This window comes from Leptonychotes weddellii, chromosome 5, assembly GCF_054177405.1.
Source record: "Leptonychotes weddellii isolate Sample4059 chromosome 5, ASM5417740v2, whole genome shotgun sequence".
In the NCBI taxonomy this organism is placed as follows: domain Eukaryota; kingdom Metazoa; phylum Chordata; class Mammalia; order Carnivora; family Phocidae; genus Leptonychotes; species Leptonychotes weddellii.
In genome coordinates, this window is record NC_138373.1 from 113007747 (window position 1) to 113024191 (window position 16445).

At 43.4% G+C, this 16445-nt stretch overlaps 1 protein-coding gene across 2 annotated transcripts in view; it reads left to right on the forward strand.

Annotated features, from left to right (window-relative positions):
• The first annotated feature begins 14976 nt into the window (after positions 1-14976).
• Positions 14977-16445, forward strand: part of TBC1D30 (TBC1 domain family member 30) — a 79250-nt gene continuing 77781 nt past the window's right edge. For both annotated transcript variants that reach the window (XM_031026584.2, XM_031026583.2), the window contains exon 1: positions 14977-15514. In XM_031026584.2, coding sequence (XP_030882444.2) covers positions 14977-15514 — 538 coding nt within the window. The remainder of the gene's footprint in view (positions 15515-16445) is intronic.

The window sequence follows — 16445 nt, forward strand, 5'->3', positions numbered from 1 at the left end:
AGCAGCCGTGCGGTCATGTGAGGACCGATGGGGCGGGCCTGCGGGCGGAAAGGGAGGGAGGACGGATCGGCGGGCCGGAAACCGGAAGTGGACGGAAGGGGGCGAAGAACGGGTCGGAGACGGGGATTTGCACTTTCTTTAGTCTGAGGCACGGGTTGGGTTCTCGGGTGATGTGAGTGTGAACGCTTGGTGCAAGGATTAGGATGGAGAGAAGATGGGGCGCCTGGGTGGCTCAGTCGGTTAGGCGGCTGCCTTCGGCTCAGGTCATGATCCGGGGTCCTGGGGTTGAGCCCCGCGTGGGGCTCCCTGCTCAGCGGGGAGTCTGCTTCTCTCTCCCTCTGCTGTTCCCCCTGCTTGTGCTCGCTCACTCTCTAAATAAATAGATAAATAAATACATACGTACATACTAAAATGGAAAGATAAGATGAAATGGAGGAGGGAATCAGCTCACAGTAAGCGATTCAGAGAAGGGAGGAATGTACCTACCAGGTCGTAAGATCAGCTGATAGGCAAAAGTCTGGTCTCTATCGTATTTTATCCTCGAGTCAACAGACGCTTATGAGGGCCCTTATATTTAATCATTTCTAATTTTCTCTACAACTCACCTGTTAACATTTGAAGCTGGATTCTGAGTCAGCTTTCTTAACTCCAAGCCTCAGCTGATAACGTGATTTCAAACAAGCAAACAACTTAGGGATATCCTGACACCCTAATATTACTTGGTGAATTTTTGAAAGCCCTCTTAGAAGATGTTGGAGGATATGCGCATTGAACAAAAACAAAACCCCTGAAACATGGTTACCCAACCACATTAAATAATCTTTAGGGGGAAAAATTCCATGAACTAAGGCTCCAAATATTTCTGTGGTAGCTCTAGTACAGCTCTACCTCAAGCCTCTGCTGAAGTCTGTGAAAACAGAATTATCCCTGGCAAGGTGAGGGGTCAAGCCTTATTCCCAGCTTAGAGCAACAACTGTGCCTCCTGGCTCCTAACAAAGTGTATTTTCTCTAAGCTAGACCATCCGGCATAAAAAGTGTTTTAAAACTCATGAAAGCACTATACTATTATGAGGTAAAAATAATTGTGGAAGTACTTTGAAATGTCATATATACAACTATAAGCCTTACACAAAAGGAAGTGTTACCTTTTTGAAAAAAAAAAAAAGGCTTACAGAAGGCAAGAGAATCTTTACAAAATGAAGTAAAGGTCCACTGCAAGAAAAATTATTTTGGGAATCTGGTCAGAGTAGTTCCCAGATGACCATGGTACTGGGTTACAACCTCAAACTAGGCTCATTTTGCAAGCTGGTGCAATAATCCCTAAGAAATCAAGACTTCCGTGAAGACTACTGGCACAAAAAAGAACCTGCATTGATGCCCCAAATTTTAAGATTATATCACTGTTTTTTTTTTTTTTTTAAAGATTTTACTTATTTATTTGAGAGAGAGAGAATGAGAGAGAGCATGAGAGGGAAGAGGGTCAGAGGGAGAAGCAGACTCCCTGCTGAGCAGGGAGCCTGATGTGGGACTCGATCCCGGGACTCCAGGATCATGACCCGAGCCGAAGGCAGTCGCTTAACCAACTGAGCCACCCAGGCACCCCTATATCACTGTTCTTAGTACAAGGCTAGATTATGAACTATTTGATGGCAGAGATTGTATAATTAAGGGCCAGCTTTATTCCAGATGCTAGACTAATGCTGAGGAGACACTCTTCCTTTTTCATGGAACTTGCAGTCTAGTTGCAGAAATATATACAATCTAATAATCACAGAGATGTATTATTACAAATAAGGAGACATGCTATGAAGGTAAAGTAAAGAGAGCAATGAACATTTAAGGAGGTGGGGGGCTGACCTAATTTAAGGATTCGCTGAGGAAGTAAACTTTCAGTGGCCATGGGGAGTTTAAATAGGAGGTAATTTGTTAATGGGACAGTGGGGTGGTAGAATGTCTCCTAGACACAGGGTACAGCATGTGCAAAGATCTTGAGGTAGTGTATTCAAAGAACTAAAAGATGCCAGTGTAGTTGGAGCAGAGGGAGAGAAGGAGGTGGAGAGGTAGACAGGGCCCAGATCCTATGTTAAGGATTTTGGTCTTCATCATAAGGCTAATGGGAAATCACTTGAAGAGTAGGGGAGAAATAAAATCATACATGAATTTGTATAGGGTCCTTTATGCTGTGGTGTGGTGTGCAGATTAGAAGACGACAAGAATGGATGATGATAAGAGAACAAATCCAGATTTTGTGGGGTGTGAAGCTTATATGTATATAATTTGGCAAGGGTGGCTCCTTAAGTAAAAGAATAACAATTATAAATACAAAATTAGGTACAAAGGTGAATATTTATTTGGACTAAGAAAAGAAATAACCATATTATAGATTTTTAAGAGTTGAAAAATATTACAAATTACAAATGCAAAATATTAAAATATAACATTTTTATTACTGAACTACCAGACACACCTCTCCATGCTTCCCCCCCCCAACATTTTATGGCTATGTACACGTCAATCATACCTTCATATGACAGTGGCTTTGTAATATATTCTATGGAGAGAATAGGAAGTGCTCGCTTCGGCAGCACATATACTAAAATTGGAGAGAATAGGAAGATAATTTAGTCTTTTCTCTAGCATAGTTGATCAGTATTCATTTTTTATTACTGATAGTTCAGAAATTTTTTTTCATCCTCAGTTCATTATTGGTTATACACACACACACATCCTTATTGTAATCATGTATTATGAGTTTATATCCTCTTCATGTCAATTTGAGGTCAAATCAAAAATAAATTTAATATTTTTAATGAGTTTATATGATTCACTTTTTACAAAGTGATTATCAAACTATTTATTACTTTCATTTGCAATTTATCTCTTCCACAATTACTGTTTTTGTTATGATCTGCAAAAAAATGATTACTATTTACTTTTCAATGTCAGGATAATTTCTTTTGATTTTCTCACTCATCTTTATCACTTTGATTTAATGTTCATGATTTTTTTTTTACCTCAGTTTTATCTCAGTGCTTTAATAAAATAAAGATGACATAAGAAGGCGCCTACTATATACATTCACGTCAGGAGTCTGAAATTTTTCAGTTGTTTAATTGAAATGTTCCAAAGTGACTTTCTTTTTTTTTTTTTTTAAAGATTTTTTATTTATTTATTTGACAGAGAAAGACACAGCGAGAGAGGGAACACAAACGGGGAGCGGGAGAGGGAGAAGCAGACTCCCTGCCGAGCAGGGAGCCCGACGCGGGACTCGATCCCGGGACTCCAGGATCATGACCTGAGCCGAAGGCAGTCGCTTAACCAACTGTGCCACCCAGGCGCCCCCAAAGTGACTTTCTAAATGACAGTTAAAATATTATGTTTGGGTTTTATCAACTGTTAGATAAGTTTGTATTTTTTAAAAAACATTTTATTTATTTATTCGAGAGAGTTAGGGGGGAAGGGGCAGAGGGAGAGAATCTTCAGGCGGACTCCCCACTGAGCATGGAGCCCAACACCAGCTTAATCTCAAGACCCTAAGATCATGACCTGAGCCACCCAGGTGCCCCTGCAAAGTTGTTTTTATTTTATTTTTTTTAAGATTTCATTTATTCATTTGAGACAGAGATACAGAGAGAGAGAGAGCATGAGCAGGGAGAGAGACAGAGGGAGAGGGAGAAGCAGGCTCCCCACTGAGCCAGGAGCCAGATGCAGGGCTCAATCCCAGGACCCTGGGATCAGGACCTGAGCAGAAGGCAGACACTTAACCATCTGAGCCACCCAGGCGCTCCTGCAAAGTTGTTTTTAAAGAGCATGTAGCCCTTTGTTCTAATCATCATAATAGTTGTGCTGACATATGACTGTAAATGTTGTTCAACCGCAGATTAAAATAGCTCAAATATTTTTTCACCTTGTTGAATAAAGTCTCATAAATGTTTCAGTTGGGTAAAAAAGTTAAAAATTGCTAATAGGGGTTCCTATTAGAGGAGTAGTGAACAATAATTGACAACTGATCAGTTTGTCACATCCAGAATAAAATATGTAATATTATTTGGTGTCTGGTTATGTATTTGATTTACCACTTTTGAAAACATTTTTCCATGAAGGGCACCTGGGTGGCTCAGTTGGTTAAGCATCAGACTTCAGCTCAGGTCATGATCTCAGGGTCCTAGGATGGAGCACTGAGTCGGCCTCTGCACTCATTGGGGAGTTTGCTTGTCCCTCTCCTTCTGCCCCTCCCCCCCATTCGTGCTTTTGCACCCTCTCTTTCTCAAATGAATACATAAAATCTTAAAAAAGAGTGTAAAAAATGTAGATTTAAAAAAAAAAAAAAACAAAAACAAAAAAACCCCAAAACATTTTCCCATCAGGCTGGTTGGCTTAGTTGCTAGAGCATGCATCTCTTGGTCTCAGGGTTGTGAGCTTGAGCCCCATATTGGGTGTGCAGATTACTTAAAAATAAGGTCTTTAAAAAAATTTTAAGAACATTTTTCCATTATTTAAATTAACTTTTCATAAATTGTGGTAAAGTAAGTCACTTTTAAATTTTTAAAATTTTTTTTCCTACACCTTAAGCAAAAATGGATTAAACCCAGCTATTAGTTGAAAAATTCCCATAAAATTTCCATTATGGGTACAACACTACTTTTTATTATGACCTTTGAAGTAAAAATATCTTTAACTTAAATATTTAATAACCTTAAGACCTCCATCTCTGACCATGATGGAATAATAGGGCACACTAACCTTTTTGCTACAGACAACCAGAAAACAGGACAAAATATGTTTCACACAATGGACAACAGTCAGTGCAGGACTATGATCCATGTGTAAAAAGGAAACAATTGTCCCCACTTTCAGTTTGTAGGCACATTCTGAACCAGGGAGCCAGAAAGAGGATCCTATGTAGAACAAAGATGAGTTGAGGGGAGAGAGATTAAGTTTGGGGGAGGCTGAGGTAGCTGGAAGTTGGGAGACAAAGTTCCAAAGAGGAGGAAAAGCTCCATAAATCTGCAAATATCTTTTTGAGATTTTGTTGAACACTAAGATATCCATGTGTAGGGTGAAGCCATCATACATAAGGTAAGGCAACGAATAAACAAGGAGATGTAAGAATTCTCAGAGGAGATATTTGAGATCCAACCAGCCAGGAGAGAGTCTTCTTTGGTCATCAGGGCTATTAATAGAGAACCCAAAAAGGTCATATCCTAGTAGTAGGGCTAAATTATCATGAGTGAAAAGTACTGTATACCTGCAATGATAAAGTTTATTTATTTTTTAAAGATTTATTTATTATTTTAGAGAGAGAGCAGGGTTGGGGGGGCAGAGGGGCAGAGGGAGAGAAAGAATCTCAAGCAGACCCTCCCCTCCCCCCCACTGAGCACAGAGCCTGGTGAGGGGCTTGATCTAATGACCCTGAGACCATGATCTGAGCTGAAATCAAGAGTCAGACACAACTGACTGAGCCACCCAGGTGCCCCTACAATGACAAAGTTTAAATACAAAAATATCAAGCTGATCTGCAAGAAATTTAACTTGCCTGTGAGAACAAGGATCCACACTCTTCAAATGAAAACTACAAAATCTAGATGCTCAACAATATGAAATTCCCAGGATTACACAGGATATCAAATAGGAAAATGAACCCATAACCAAGGAACAATCAGTCAATGGAAACATAATAAATGACACAGATGAAGGAATTAACAGGTTGGGGATTGTAAAACACTTCTTGTATAAGTATATGTCATAGTCTAAACAGATTTAGACTGTCTGGGCATCCTGTCGAATAGCATATCCATCCATTGCATTGATGACAGGCAGGATGAACAAGAGACAGCTAATATACTGCATTTTTAAAAAAAGATTTTATTTATTTATTTGACAGAGAGAGAGGGGTCACAAGCAGGGGAGCTGGAGAGGGAGAAGCAGGCTTCCCACCAAGCAGGGAGCCCGATGCGGGGCTTGATCCCAGGACCCTGGGATCATGACTTGAGCTGAAGGCAGACGTTTAACCGACTGAGCCACCCAGGCGCCCCAACATACTGCAATCTTTGATATGACATGTGCTCTGGAGAGTGGGAGATAGGCCCTAAGAAAATTCAGGGACTTGGCACTTCAGGAAAGGATGGTAGGTGTCCAGGGGTAAGCCACGTCATTGCCTTCGAGGTAAAAACAAATTGCAGCATCTTGCTTTTCTTATTACAAAGAAGGAAGCACAGTGCTTGTTTGACCTTTTTGTATTCTGTATGCAACTTATTCGACCTAGGAATACTGCCTCAGCCTGTATACTGAGTGACATGAAAGGCTGCCAGCTTTGAGTGGGGCCTGGAGCGGGAAAGCATGCTAGAGCAGACAGGGCCGGCTGCATCATCTGCGGGGCCTAGTGTGAAATAAAAATGCGGGGGGAAAGTGCCACTGAAGGTGTTAAAGTATAAATCCTTTTAAAAATATTGTATGACTAACAAAATGCAATGGGGATTATAGTGATACATGAGTAACACCATAATCTTACAAACTACAATTTACATTTTTGGTGTTATAATTTATATATTCAGTTAACATTGATACTTTATTAATGTGATATCTTGACTGTTAATATGTTTTTTCTGGCTTGCTTTCCTCCAAATTCATTTCTTAGGCCATCAAGATGTATACTTTTAGCAACTTCATTTGATATGATTAATAGTAATGATAATTTTATTTTTTTATGGTTTGTCCTCAGGTGTTTATTCGCAGGGTAAAGATGGAGAAGAGGAAGGTCTGAAATGGGCAGTTACACTCTCCCATCCTGAGTCCCGTAAGAGGAGGCAGGTGTCTGGACAGCTCAGGTACTCTGGGTTAGGGACCTTGGCCAGGGGCCCAGGGCCCGGGGCCTGGAGCCCTTCTGCAGGCCTATGGAGAGAGGCCAGACAGGCAGCCAGCAGCCCACCCTCCACTGAGTGCTGGCAAGCGGCTGGCTCTCTCTCCCCGAGGGCTAGGGCACTTTCCATCACAGTGTGATTGCCCAACCCTTGTATTCCATCCAGAATGGAATACCTGGTTTCTGATCTTGGTAATGACCACCAGCAACATTCACAGCATTTGAGGGGCCTGGGATTTAATCTGACTCGTGGGATGCACTAACGTTCAGAGGTCAGTGCTCCTCTTAGATACCATGGAAAACACAACCTACGCAAGAATGGTAATATGAGATGTCCCCAGGCTTCCAGCAGCCCCAACAGGATCCTATTCTTAAAGTCCCAATCACCCTTACCTCAAGCTTGTAAGAAGGTTGCTAACTTTTGAACTACTTTGGTCATTTAAAAAACAGCCTACACCCACATACTCTGTCCTTGAAGGGGAGATGGGGGCTCCAGGCCTTCAATGACACCTGACTCCCACAGCAGAGGATCCAAGTTTGTTAATAATTTTTAATTTTAAGGAGGATCTTTCTTCCGATGTAACTATTACTGGAGCTAGTAAGAGTATTTATAGGCTGTATAACAAAAGGAAAAATTTTGATAGATTATTTCCAAATAGAAATTTTAGAACATGTGGAACTGATGATTCTTGTGGAATAATTTTTCTAAAAACATGTAAATCTTGGGGTGCCTGGGTGGCTTTGGGCTCCACACTGGGTGTGGGACCTACTTAAAAATAAAATAAAATAGGGGCACCTGGATGGCTCAGTCAGTGGAGCGTCTGCCTTCAAATAGGAACCAAAGCCCTGCTTTGGGTTCCCTGCTCAGTGGTGAGTCTGCTTCTCCCTCTCCCTCTGCGATCTCTCTCACTCTCTCTCAAATAGTTAAATAAAATCTTTTTTAAAAAATACATGTAAATCTTCCTGCAGATCAGTTTTATTTAGATATGAATTTAATTTAAATTTTTTAAGATTTTATTTATTTATTTGATAGAGAGATAGAGCCAGAGAGCACAAGCAGAGGAAATGGCAGAGGGAGAGGGAGAAGCAGGCTGTGCACTGAGCAGGGAGCCCGATGAGGGACTTGATCCCAGGACCCTGGGATCATGACCTGAGCCAAAGGCAGACGCTTAACCATCTGAGCCACCCAGGCGCCCAAGATATGAATTTAATTTTAAATGTAAATCATAAGTTATTGTAATTTTGCAATTGTAAAATTGTCACTGGTATGATAGTTACATTGTGATGTTTCCTTTGACATTTCTTGTAACTTATGGAGGGTGCACAAGAAACCTCAAGTGACTTCAAACTTTAATATATAGTAATTGAAGGTGTCTGTCTATTCATTCTATCACTGCATCTTCAGTTACAAGGAAAAATTAATTTTAAATTGTTTTCATCATTAATAATTAGTTCGTCTGGAGTTTCACATGAAAATGGTGTTATTTTTTGTTTATAAGCTTGTGGATATTTGATTTGCCGTGTTGCAGAAGTTTTCTAAACTCTTTGGAGAATTCTAAACTCTAAATTCTAATAATTCAGATAATTCTCTGATTTGCTTTATTTCAGTGTTCACATGTGTGCTTTTATTTTGTAATAATTTACTGACAAAGTGTATTGCCTAAAAGCGAGCAGTTCCCATTGTAGCTCTCAAAGATTTGTGCAAAAATCACAAAGATGGGATTTGGGGACATATGTGTAGAGCCCCTTTCCTTTCCTATTGCTCTTGCCACCACTGCTGCTTCTCCAATGTTCTTTCTGCCGTTGCTGCCACTAGTCTGGGCTCTGGTCTTTTTCGGCCACCTTGGGGCCCTGAGACTCCCTGATTGCCCTGAAGTGTGAGCATGTGACAATTGCTTGGTGCATGACCCCTGCTTACTGTACTGCTTGTCCTAGTTTATTTCTTCTGCTCATGCACATGTCCCATTGGACTTTATTTTCAAAACACAAGTTCAAAGATAAAATTGTTAATAATTTTAAGTTGGTGGTCACAAAGCAAAAGCCAAGTGTGGGGACCTTCTGAGAGTGAGACTATGTGCAACTACAGGGTCCACATCTTGAAGTCCGTCCTCATGGCAGGTCCCACCTTTGACACAAGTAACCCTTTTCCTTGGGCCATACACTCGGGCAGACCCTATGATATTCCAGGTGTCACTGATGAGAAAAGATGCAACGTGGAACAAGCCTCAGTGAGAAAATTACAATGCAGACCCCTGGGGTTTGGGAGCAGGGTCATGTTATCTACAGCAGGAACTACACATCTTTTGAAAAACAGCTCCTGGTGTACTGAGCCCTGGTAGAGAGAAAACTCTTAGCAACGAGATACCAAATGACCATGCGTCCCATCATGAGTTGGGTCCTCTTAGACCTACCAAGTCAGAGCTGGTCAGGATCAGCAGTAATTTCACATGTGATGAACTGCTACATCTGGAACCAAGCACGAGCAAGATCAGAGGGCATAAACAAGTGCATGAAAAGGTAGCCCAGACTCCCATATCGCTTATCATGGTTACTGGAGTACCCAAAGGAGGAGGAGAAAGTCCAAGCTTGGTTTATGGCTAGAACAACTTGGTATATTGGTGCTGGGTGGAAATGGATGGTGGGTTGCATTACAGCCTCACTCAGGGCTGGCCTTGAATGACAGTGGTAACAGAAACCCATCCTAATGGGCAAGACTTTGATTGGTGCACCTGACCAAAAGGTAAGGGAGGTGGTCTGAGGTTAGCATATATATGCATTCAATGATAGTGGTGAATGGCCTTGGCTGGCCCCATCATGAGTATGGAAAGAAAATGACTGGAAGATTGGAAATAGGGAGGTCTGAGGTAGAGGCAAAAGAATGGATATGCAAGAATAGGCACAAAGTGTGAAGATCGTTGGTGACATATTTATGCTCACCAGAAAGTAATCACCATGGATGTGGCACTAAACAATAAATTAGACAAAATAGCTTGGTCATTTTAGGTTCGCTACCCTTTGTCAGTGGCTACCTAAATGCTGGCATGGCAGACACGTCACTCTCAAAGAATGTCACGTGAGTACAGGTGGGATATCAGAAGTTTGGATCCCAGCTGATATGCATTGAGCAATCACAATTTTTTACTATTATAAAGAAAAGGTTATATTCTGTCACTTTGAAATCTAGTGTAACAACAATTAACTAAGCAGTAGTCAGATCTCCAAAGTTCCTCTAAGCACTCAAATTTTATAACTTAAATGTCATTCACCGTTAATAGCCTTTGTTTATTGACTGTCTACTATGTATTACTGTGTATTTCCTAAGGTCTGTCTAAGGCTTGATTGTTTTTTGTTTGTTTGTTTTTTTAAAGATTTTTATTTATTTATTTAATAGAGAGAGAGAGTGAGAGAGAGAGACAGAGTGAGAGGGAACACAAGCAGGGGGAGTGGGAGAGGGAGAAGCAGGCTTCAGGCCGAGCAGGGAGCCCAATGCGGGGCTCGATCCTAGGACCCTGGGATCATGACCTGAGCCGAAGGCAGTCGCTTAACCAACTGAGCCAGCCAGGCGCCCCGGCTTGATTGTTTTTAAGAGTACTAAAATCCTCTGTTTACCTGGCATCCCAACTTTTTGGATTGAAAAATATGAGTCTTCTTCATGTATAGTTATTAAACTGAGAATAGAGATTGTATTGTAGTCCAAGCATATAAATAAGTTCTAATCAGCAAAAATAAAGAGCAAAAATGAGCTTCCATGAGCAGAAGCTGAAACCCAGCAATGACCTTTTGAATTTCTCTTATGCTTGGGAATGAGTAATCCCTGAAGGATTAGAGTGAAAGATTAAATGTTAGATTTTAGAAATCGGCCATTCCAAGCATAAACAAAGCTTTTGTCATAGTTGTTCAGTATTTATGTGTGTGTCTGAACATGCTGAAAAAAATTATCAAATTATCAAAAATGTTGAGAGTCTTGTTAAGGTAGTTTTTTTTTTTTCTTTAAAGATTTTATTTATCTGACAAAGAGAGACACACAGAGAGAGGGGAATACAAGCAGGGGAAGTGGGAGAGGGAGAAGCAGGCCCCCTGCGGAGCAGGGAGCATGATGCAGGGCTCAATCCCAGGACCCTGGGATCATGACCGGAGCGGAAGGCAGACACTTAACGACTGAGCCACCCAGGCGCCCAAGGTAGTTTTTTTTTTCCCCAAAGATTTTATTTGAGAGAGAGAGAGAGAGAGCACAAGAGGGGGCAGGGTCAGAGGGAGAAGCAGACTCCCCGCTGAGCAGGGAGCCCGATCTGGGACTCTATCCTGGGACTCTGGGATCATGACCTGAGCAGAAGGTAGACGCTTAACTGACTGAGCCACCCAGATGCCCAAGGTAGGTTTTTTTTTTTTTTTTAAACAAGCATTAATTCACTTTATTTTTTGTTAGGTAGTTTTTTTTTTTTTTTTAAAGATTTTATTTATTTATTTGACAGAGAGACACAGCGAGAGAGGGAACACAAGCAGGGGGAGTGGGAGAGGGAGAAGCAGGCTTCCCGCAGAGCAGGGAGCCCGATGTGGGACTCGATCCCAGGACCCTGGGATCATGACCTGAGCTGAAGGCAGTCGCTTAACCAGCTGAGCCACCCAGGTGCCCTTGTTAGGTAGTTTTAAATGATGGGTATCAGAAAGTTATTGACAAGACCCTGATACCTGTTTGGAAATAATTTACATGTTCACAGACTATAGCTTATGCACTAGATTCACATAAATTGCATTCTGTAGATTTTAGTAAATTGTACTCAACTTAGAGACAGATGCTTCTTAGCTCCTTGTAAATATAATGCAGCACTAGACCTTGTATTTGGTATAAAGTAATTAGTATAATTATTTAAATATTAAAACTAAGGTTCTAAAGTTGAAATACTGATTATTATCAGTAGCATAATTAACCATAGTAAATCTAATTTTAGCTATTACCTTTAGTCATGATCAGTTTGAAATCATATTCTTTGAGACCAGTAGTTCTCTCTTATAGCCAATTAATTGACTTCAGAGCTTCAGGGAACTCACCTGGGGCCTTCCAGTCACCAAGCAGCAATAATGTAAGGTCCAAAAATGGGCTGCTCTTTGCTAACAGCACTTCTAAGATTCTTTTTAATGAGAATCTCTTTTCATAGGAAAGCAGGTAGTTCGTTGGTCTTTTGTCTAGCTTGATGGGTGTACATCAGTGAACAAAATAGACAAAAATTCCTGCCTTACCGAGCTTACCTTTTACTGGCAGAAGGTAGACAATAAATCAGTAGATGATATAGTATATTGGAAGGTGGAGTATATTATGGAAAAAAGAGAACAAGGAGGGGTAATAAGGGAGGGTAGGGAGCCACAGTTTCAAATAGGGTGGTTAGACCCACTGAGAAGATGATAGAGCAGAGACTTGGCCCTGGTGAGGTAAGAGTCATGTGCATACCTAGGGGATGATCATTCCAACAAGTGCAAGGATCTTGAATCTGTTTTCCTTGTTATCTTTTATTTTGCCAATTTCCTCTCCTCGTGTGATTTGGTACTGATGGGAAATGAGAAATAATATTTGAAGTTCTGATTAATTTAGAAATGTTGACTGCCAATGACCTATTGTGTTTACTGGTCTCTTTCACCATCCTCTTCAGCTCACTTTGAATTTCTTCACCCATATGTCCTGGTAAAGATACCCAACATGAGGTGCTGAAGACTAGTAATCACATCTCTTACTGGATGGAGTTAGAGAAAGGGCTGGGAAGTCAAATAAGAAAAGAGATCCAGGGGCTCCTGGGTAGCTCAGTCGTTAAGTGTTTGCCTTCGGCTCAGGTCATGGTCCCAGGGTTCTGGGATTGAGCCCCGCATCGGGCTCCCTGCTGGGCGGGAAGCCTGCTTCTCCCTCTCCCACTCCCCCTGCTTGTGTTCCCTCTCTCGCTGTGTCTCTCTGTCAAATGAATAAATAAAATCTTTAAAAAAAAAGATCCAATTTCAGTGTTTCCCTTTATGAAAGTCCTGCTTGTTGCAAAGTTTGGCATATGAAAGAAGGCTCCCAGGACTCTCTTCAATGTTGGAAACAATAATTAAAAGGAAAAAAAAGCTCAAAAGACAAAACAAAATAATTTCATTTTTTTCTATTTCATACATTTTAAAATTAAATGGATGTAGTAGTAGTTAATATAGTTATAAAACCTAAAATAATAGTTCTAGAATAATTTCAAATTCTGGATACCTAAGGAAAAAAGTTATTAACATTTTGCTTTTCTTATATTAACTCCAATTTCAAAAAGGGTCCTATTGCTCTCACTCTTTTTACAAGTATTGTGGTGGTAGTGCCAAGAGACATCAGGTTTTTACCTGTAGGGTCAGGCTCTATTATGAAAGTGCCTTGAAAAGTAAAAAGTGTGCTAAACAAACATAGAGCACCACTGTTGTTCACTAGGGGCATTGTGGCTCCTTTTAGAAATACGGCAAATATTTGGGGCGCCTGGGTGGCTCAGTTGGTTAAAGCAACTGCCTTCGGCTCAGGTCATGATCCTGGAGACCCGGGATCGAGTCCTGCATTGGGCTCCCTGCTCAGCGAGGAGCCTGTTTCTCCCTCTGACCCTCCCCCCTCTCATGTACTCTCTCTCATTCTCGCTCTCTCAAATAAATAAATAAATCTTTAAAAAAAAAAGAAATATGGCAAATATTTAATAGTGGTAGGAGATAGACAAATATGTGTTCATCCATTATGGAATATGTATTTATCCATAATGAAAACCAGATACTTTAAGCTTTAAGAGAAGTTCACTTTATTTTTTGTGATGGGCAGTAATTCAGCCTCTCTGTGCCTGAGCTCCCTCATCCGAAAAGTGAGGATAAAATAGCACTTACCTTTGTAATTATGTATGGCGAGGGATGTTAACTAGACCTATCCTGGTGATCATTTGGAAATATACTCAAATATTGAAGTGTTATGTTGTACACCTGAAATTAAAAAAAAAAGATTTTTATTTGTCAGAGAGGGAGAGTGAGCACAAGCAGGGGGAGTGGCAGGCAGAGGGAGAAGCAGGCTCCCCACTGAGGAATGCGCCTGATACTGGACTCGATCCCAGGACCCTGGGATCATGTCCTGAGCCAAGGCAGACCCTTAACCGACTGAGCCACCTAGGCTCCCCTGAAACTCACTTAATGTTATGTCAATTATACCTCAATACAAAAAAAAAGTATTTTTTTTTACCTGCTTTATAGGGTTAAGAATTAAATAGGATTATTTGTGCAAAGAACGAAGAACAGTTTCTGGCACACAAGGGCTCAAAAACTGAAAATTGTTATTAAATTCACAAAAATACATACAGTGGAGGAGCATCTCAGAGTTCTTCCATTGAGATCTAATGTAAAGATACATCTCTCAGGATATCATGTAAACTTTTGATTTTACTGTCAGAATCAGCCATGTCAATTTATTGGGTTGGTCATCTCATGGACATTTATTAAAACCCTCATTCTCTGTTAGGTCTCATGCCTGGGAATTAGTTGATCTTAATCTAGCACTTTATTTTTCACTGAAGGATAAAACTTCACAGCGTTATTAAATCTCAAGTACATGCCAAGTCTTTGGAAAGGTTACTGTCAGAAACTAAGAGCGCCTTGAAAGGCGCCTAGATCAGGTAGGAAGGTGGGAAGGGCTGGGCACTGTGCCCGGACTATGAGAAGAAGGGAGCTCCTGGCCTCGGCCTATTGAGTGGCATTCAGAACTCTCCCCGGCATGATTTCTAGCTGGTGGCTGAATAGGATGCAGGAGTTTCTGCCCTCTTTTTGAGTTAAATCACGTGCTTAAAAGTGACGGTGGCAGCGGCCAGAGCGCCCTCCCCCCTCCGGCTGAAGGCTTCATCCTGATGTGTTCTGGCCACATCCTCCTCCTTGACGCGGATCAGATAGCGCTCCCAGGAGAAGAGGGGCCTCACCTGCTGCAGGTGTCCCAAGGTAGTCCGGAGGCGTGGCCGCACCCCCAGCCCGCCCCTCCGCTCCTCCCGGCCGGGAGCTGCGGGGCCGCGGTGCGGGTCCCGGCAGCCGGGAGGTCAGCGTCTCGGGGATCTGGGGCCGGCTGGCGAGGCGCCCGGCCAAGGGCACCCCCGGCGCCGATGAGGCCGCGCCTCCTCCCGGAACTGACCCGCGCGGCAGGGCGGGAGGAGCGGCAGGAGCGGGGCTATCGCCCGCCGCGGGCCATGGAGGGCCTTCTCGCAGGCGGGATGAGGCGCCCGGAGCCCGGGGCAGGGCCGGAGGATGCGGCGGAGGAAGCGGTTCCCGGAGTGCCCCGAGCCCCGTGCCTGCGAGGGGCGCCCCCGGCGGAGCGGCCTCGGGGCTCCCGGGACTCCTGGGAGGCGGAGGAGGACCCGGAGTCCGGCGAGCCGCGCGACGGCCGGACGAGCCGCACGGCGTCCCTGGTGAGCGGGCTGCTCACCGAGCTGTACAGCTGCGCGGAGGAGGAGGAGGCGGCGGGCGGGGGCCGCGGGCCCGGGGGTCGCCAACGGCGCCGCGACAGCTTCGACAGCTCCACGGAGGCTTCCGGCTCCGACGTGTTCCTGGGCGGCCGCGGCAGCGCCGGCGACTCGCGCGTGCTGCAGGAGCTGCAGGAGCGGCCGAGCCAGCGGCACCAGATGCAGTACCTGCGGCAGAAAGGTGAGCGCCGCGTTCGGGGGACTCGGGGGCTGCCGGGAACCCGACCCCGCCGCGTCCGCCCGCGCTCCAGCGCTCACCGGGGCGCCCCAGGCCGAGCCGCCGAGCGCTCAGATAGTACGTTTGGGGCGTCTCCTCTGACCCGCCGCTAGTGCCCACAGTGTCCCCAGTTCATGACTAAACTTAGTTCTTATTGCCCCCCACCCCGCCCCCATTCCCTCTCGAGTTGTCCGGTGGAACCTCAGTGGGTGGGGGTGGTAGCGGCGGGTCTCCACTCCTCACCCCGCCTTGTGTTTGCGGAGGCCCAAAGGGAGAGGCAGTCCACCTTCTGACTTCACCAAAACAGCTGTTAGGGCAGGTTTGGAGCTTCTGATACGTGTATAAGAAGTTACCTAGGGGGCGCCGGGAGAAGAGAGGCGACTCGTGCGGCGGCTGATTTTTTTTTTTTTTTTTCCTTCCCCTAATCCGCCCTTCCCTGGCTACAGTACTAGGATAGTGTTTCACTAGTGAGGCAGAATAATCCGATAATGCAGTTTCTAAGCAGAGCGGATGAATTCCATTTCTGCCGGCCTGTCTGGTTTCGGGAAGCTCACTAGGTGGACTTTCCCCCCGTCGGTGGAGGATTAGTGGAGGGCCCTACTGTGTTGGCACTGTCACAGGGTTTGACTGCTGGTACCTTCAGTTGGAAAGGTCGATCTGAAAATGGCCTTGCTTTTGGTGGGCAGAGGCTAATTTGGTATTTCTTTTGTTATCAGACTCTGATGCTCACGTCCTAATTGAGATTTCCACCCCGCCCAACTGTTCCTAATAGTTTGCCTTTCAGGCACTAACACAGTTCTTACAGTTGCCCTTTTTTTTTTTTTTAAAGATTTTATTTTTATTTATTTGAGAGAGAGAGAATGAGAGACAGAGAGCATGAGAGGGAGGAGGGTCA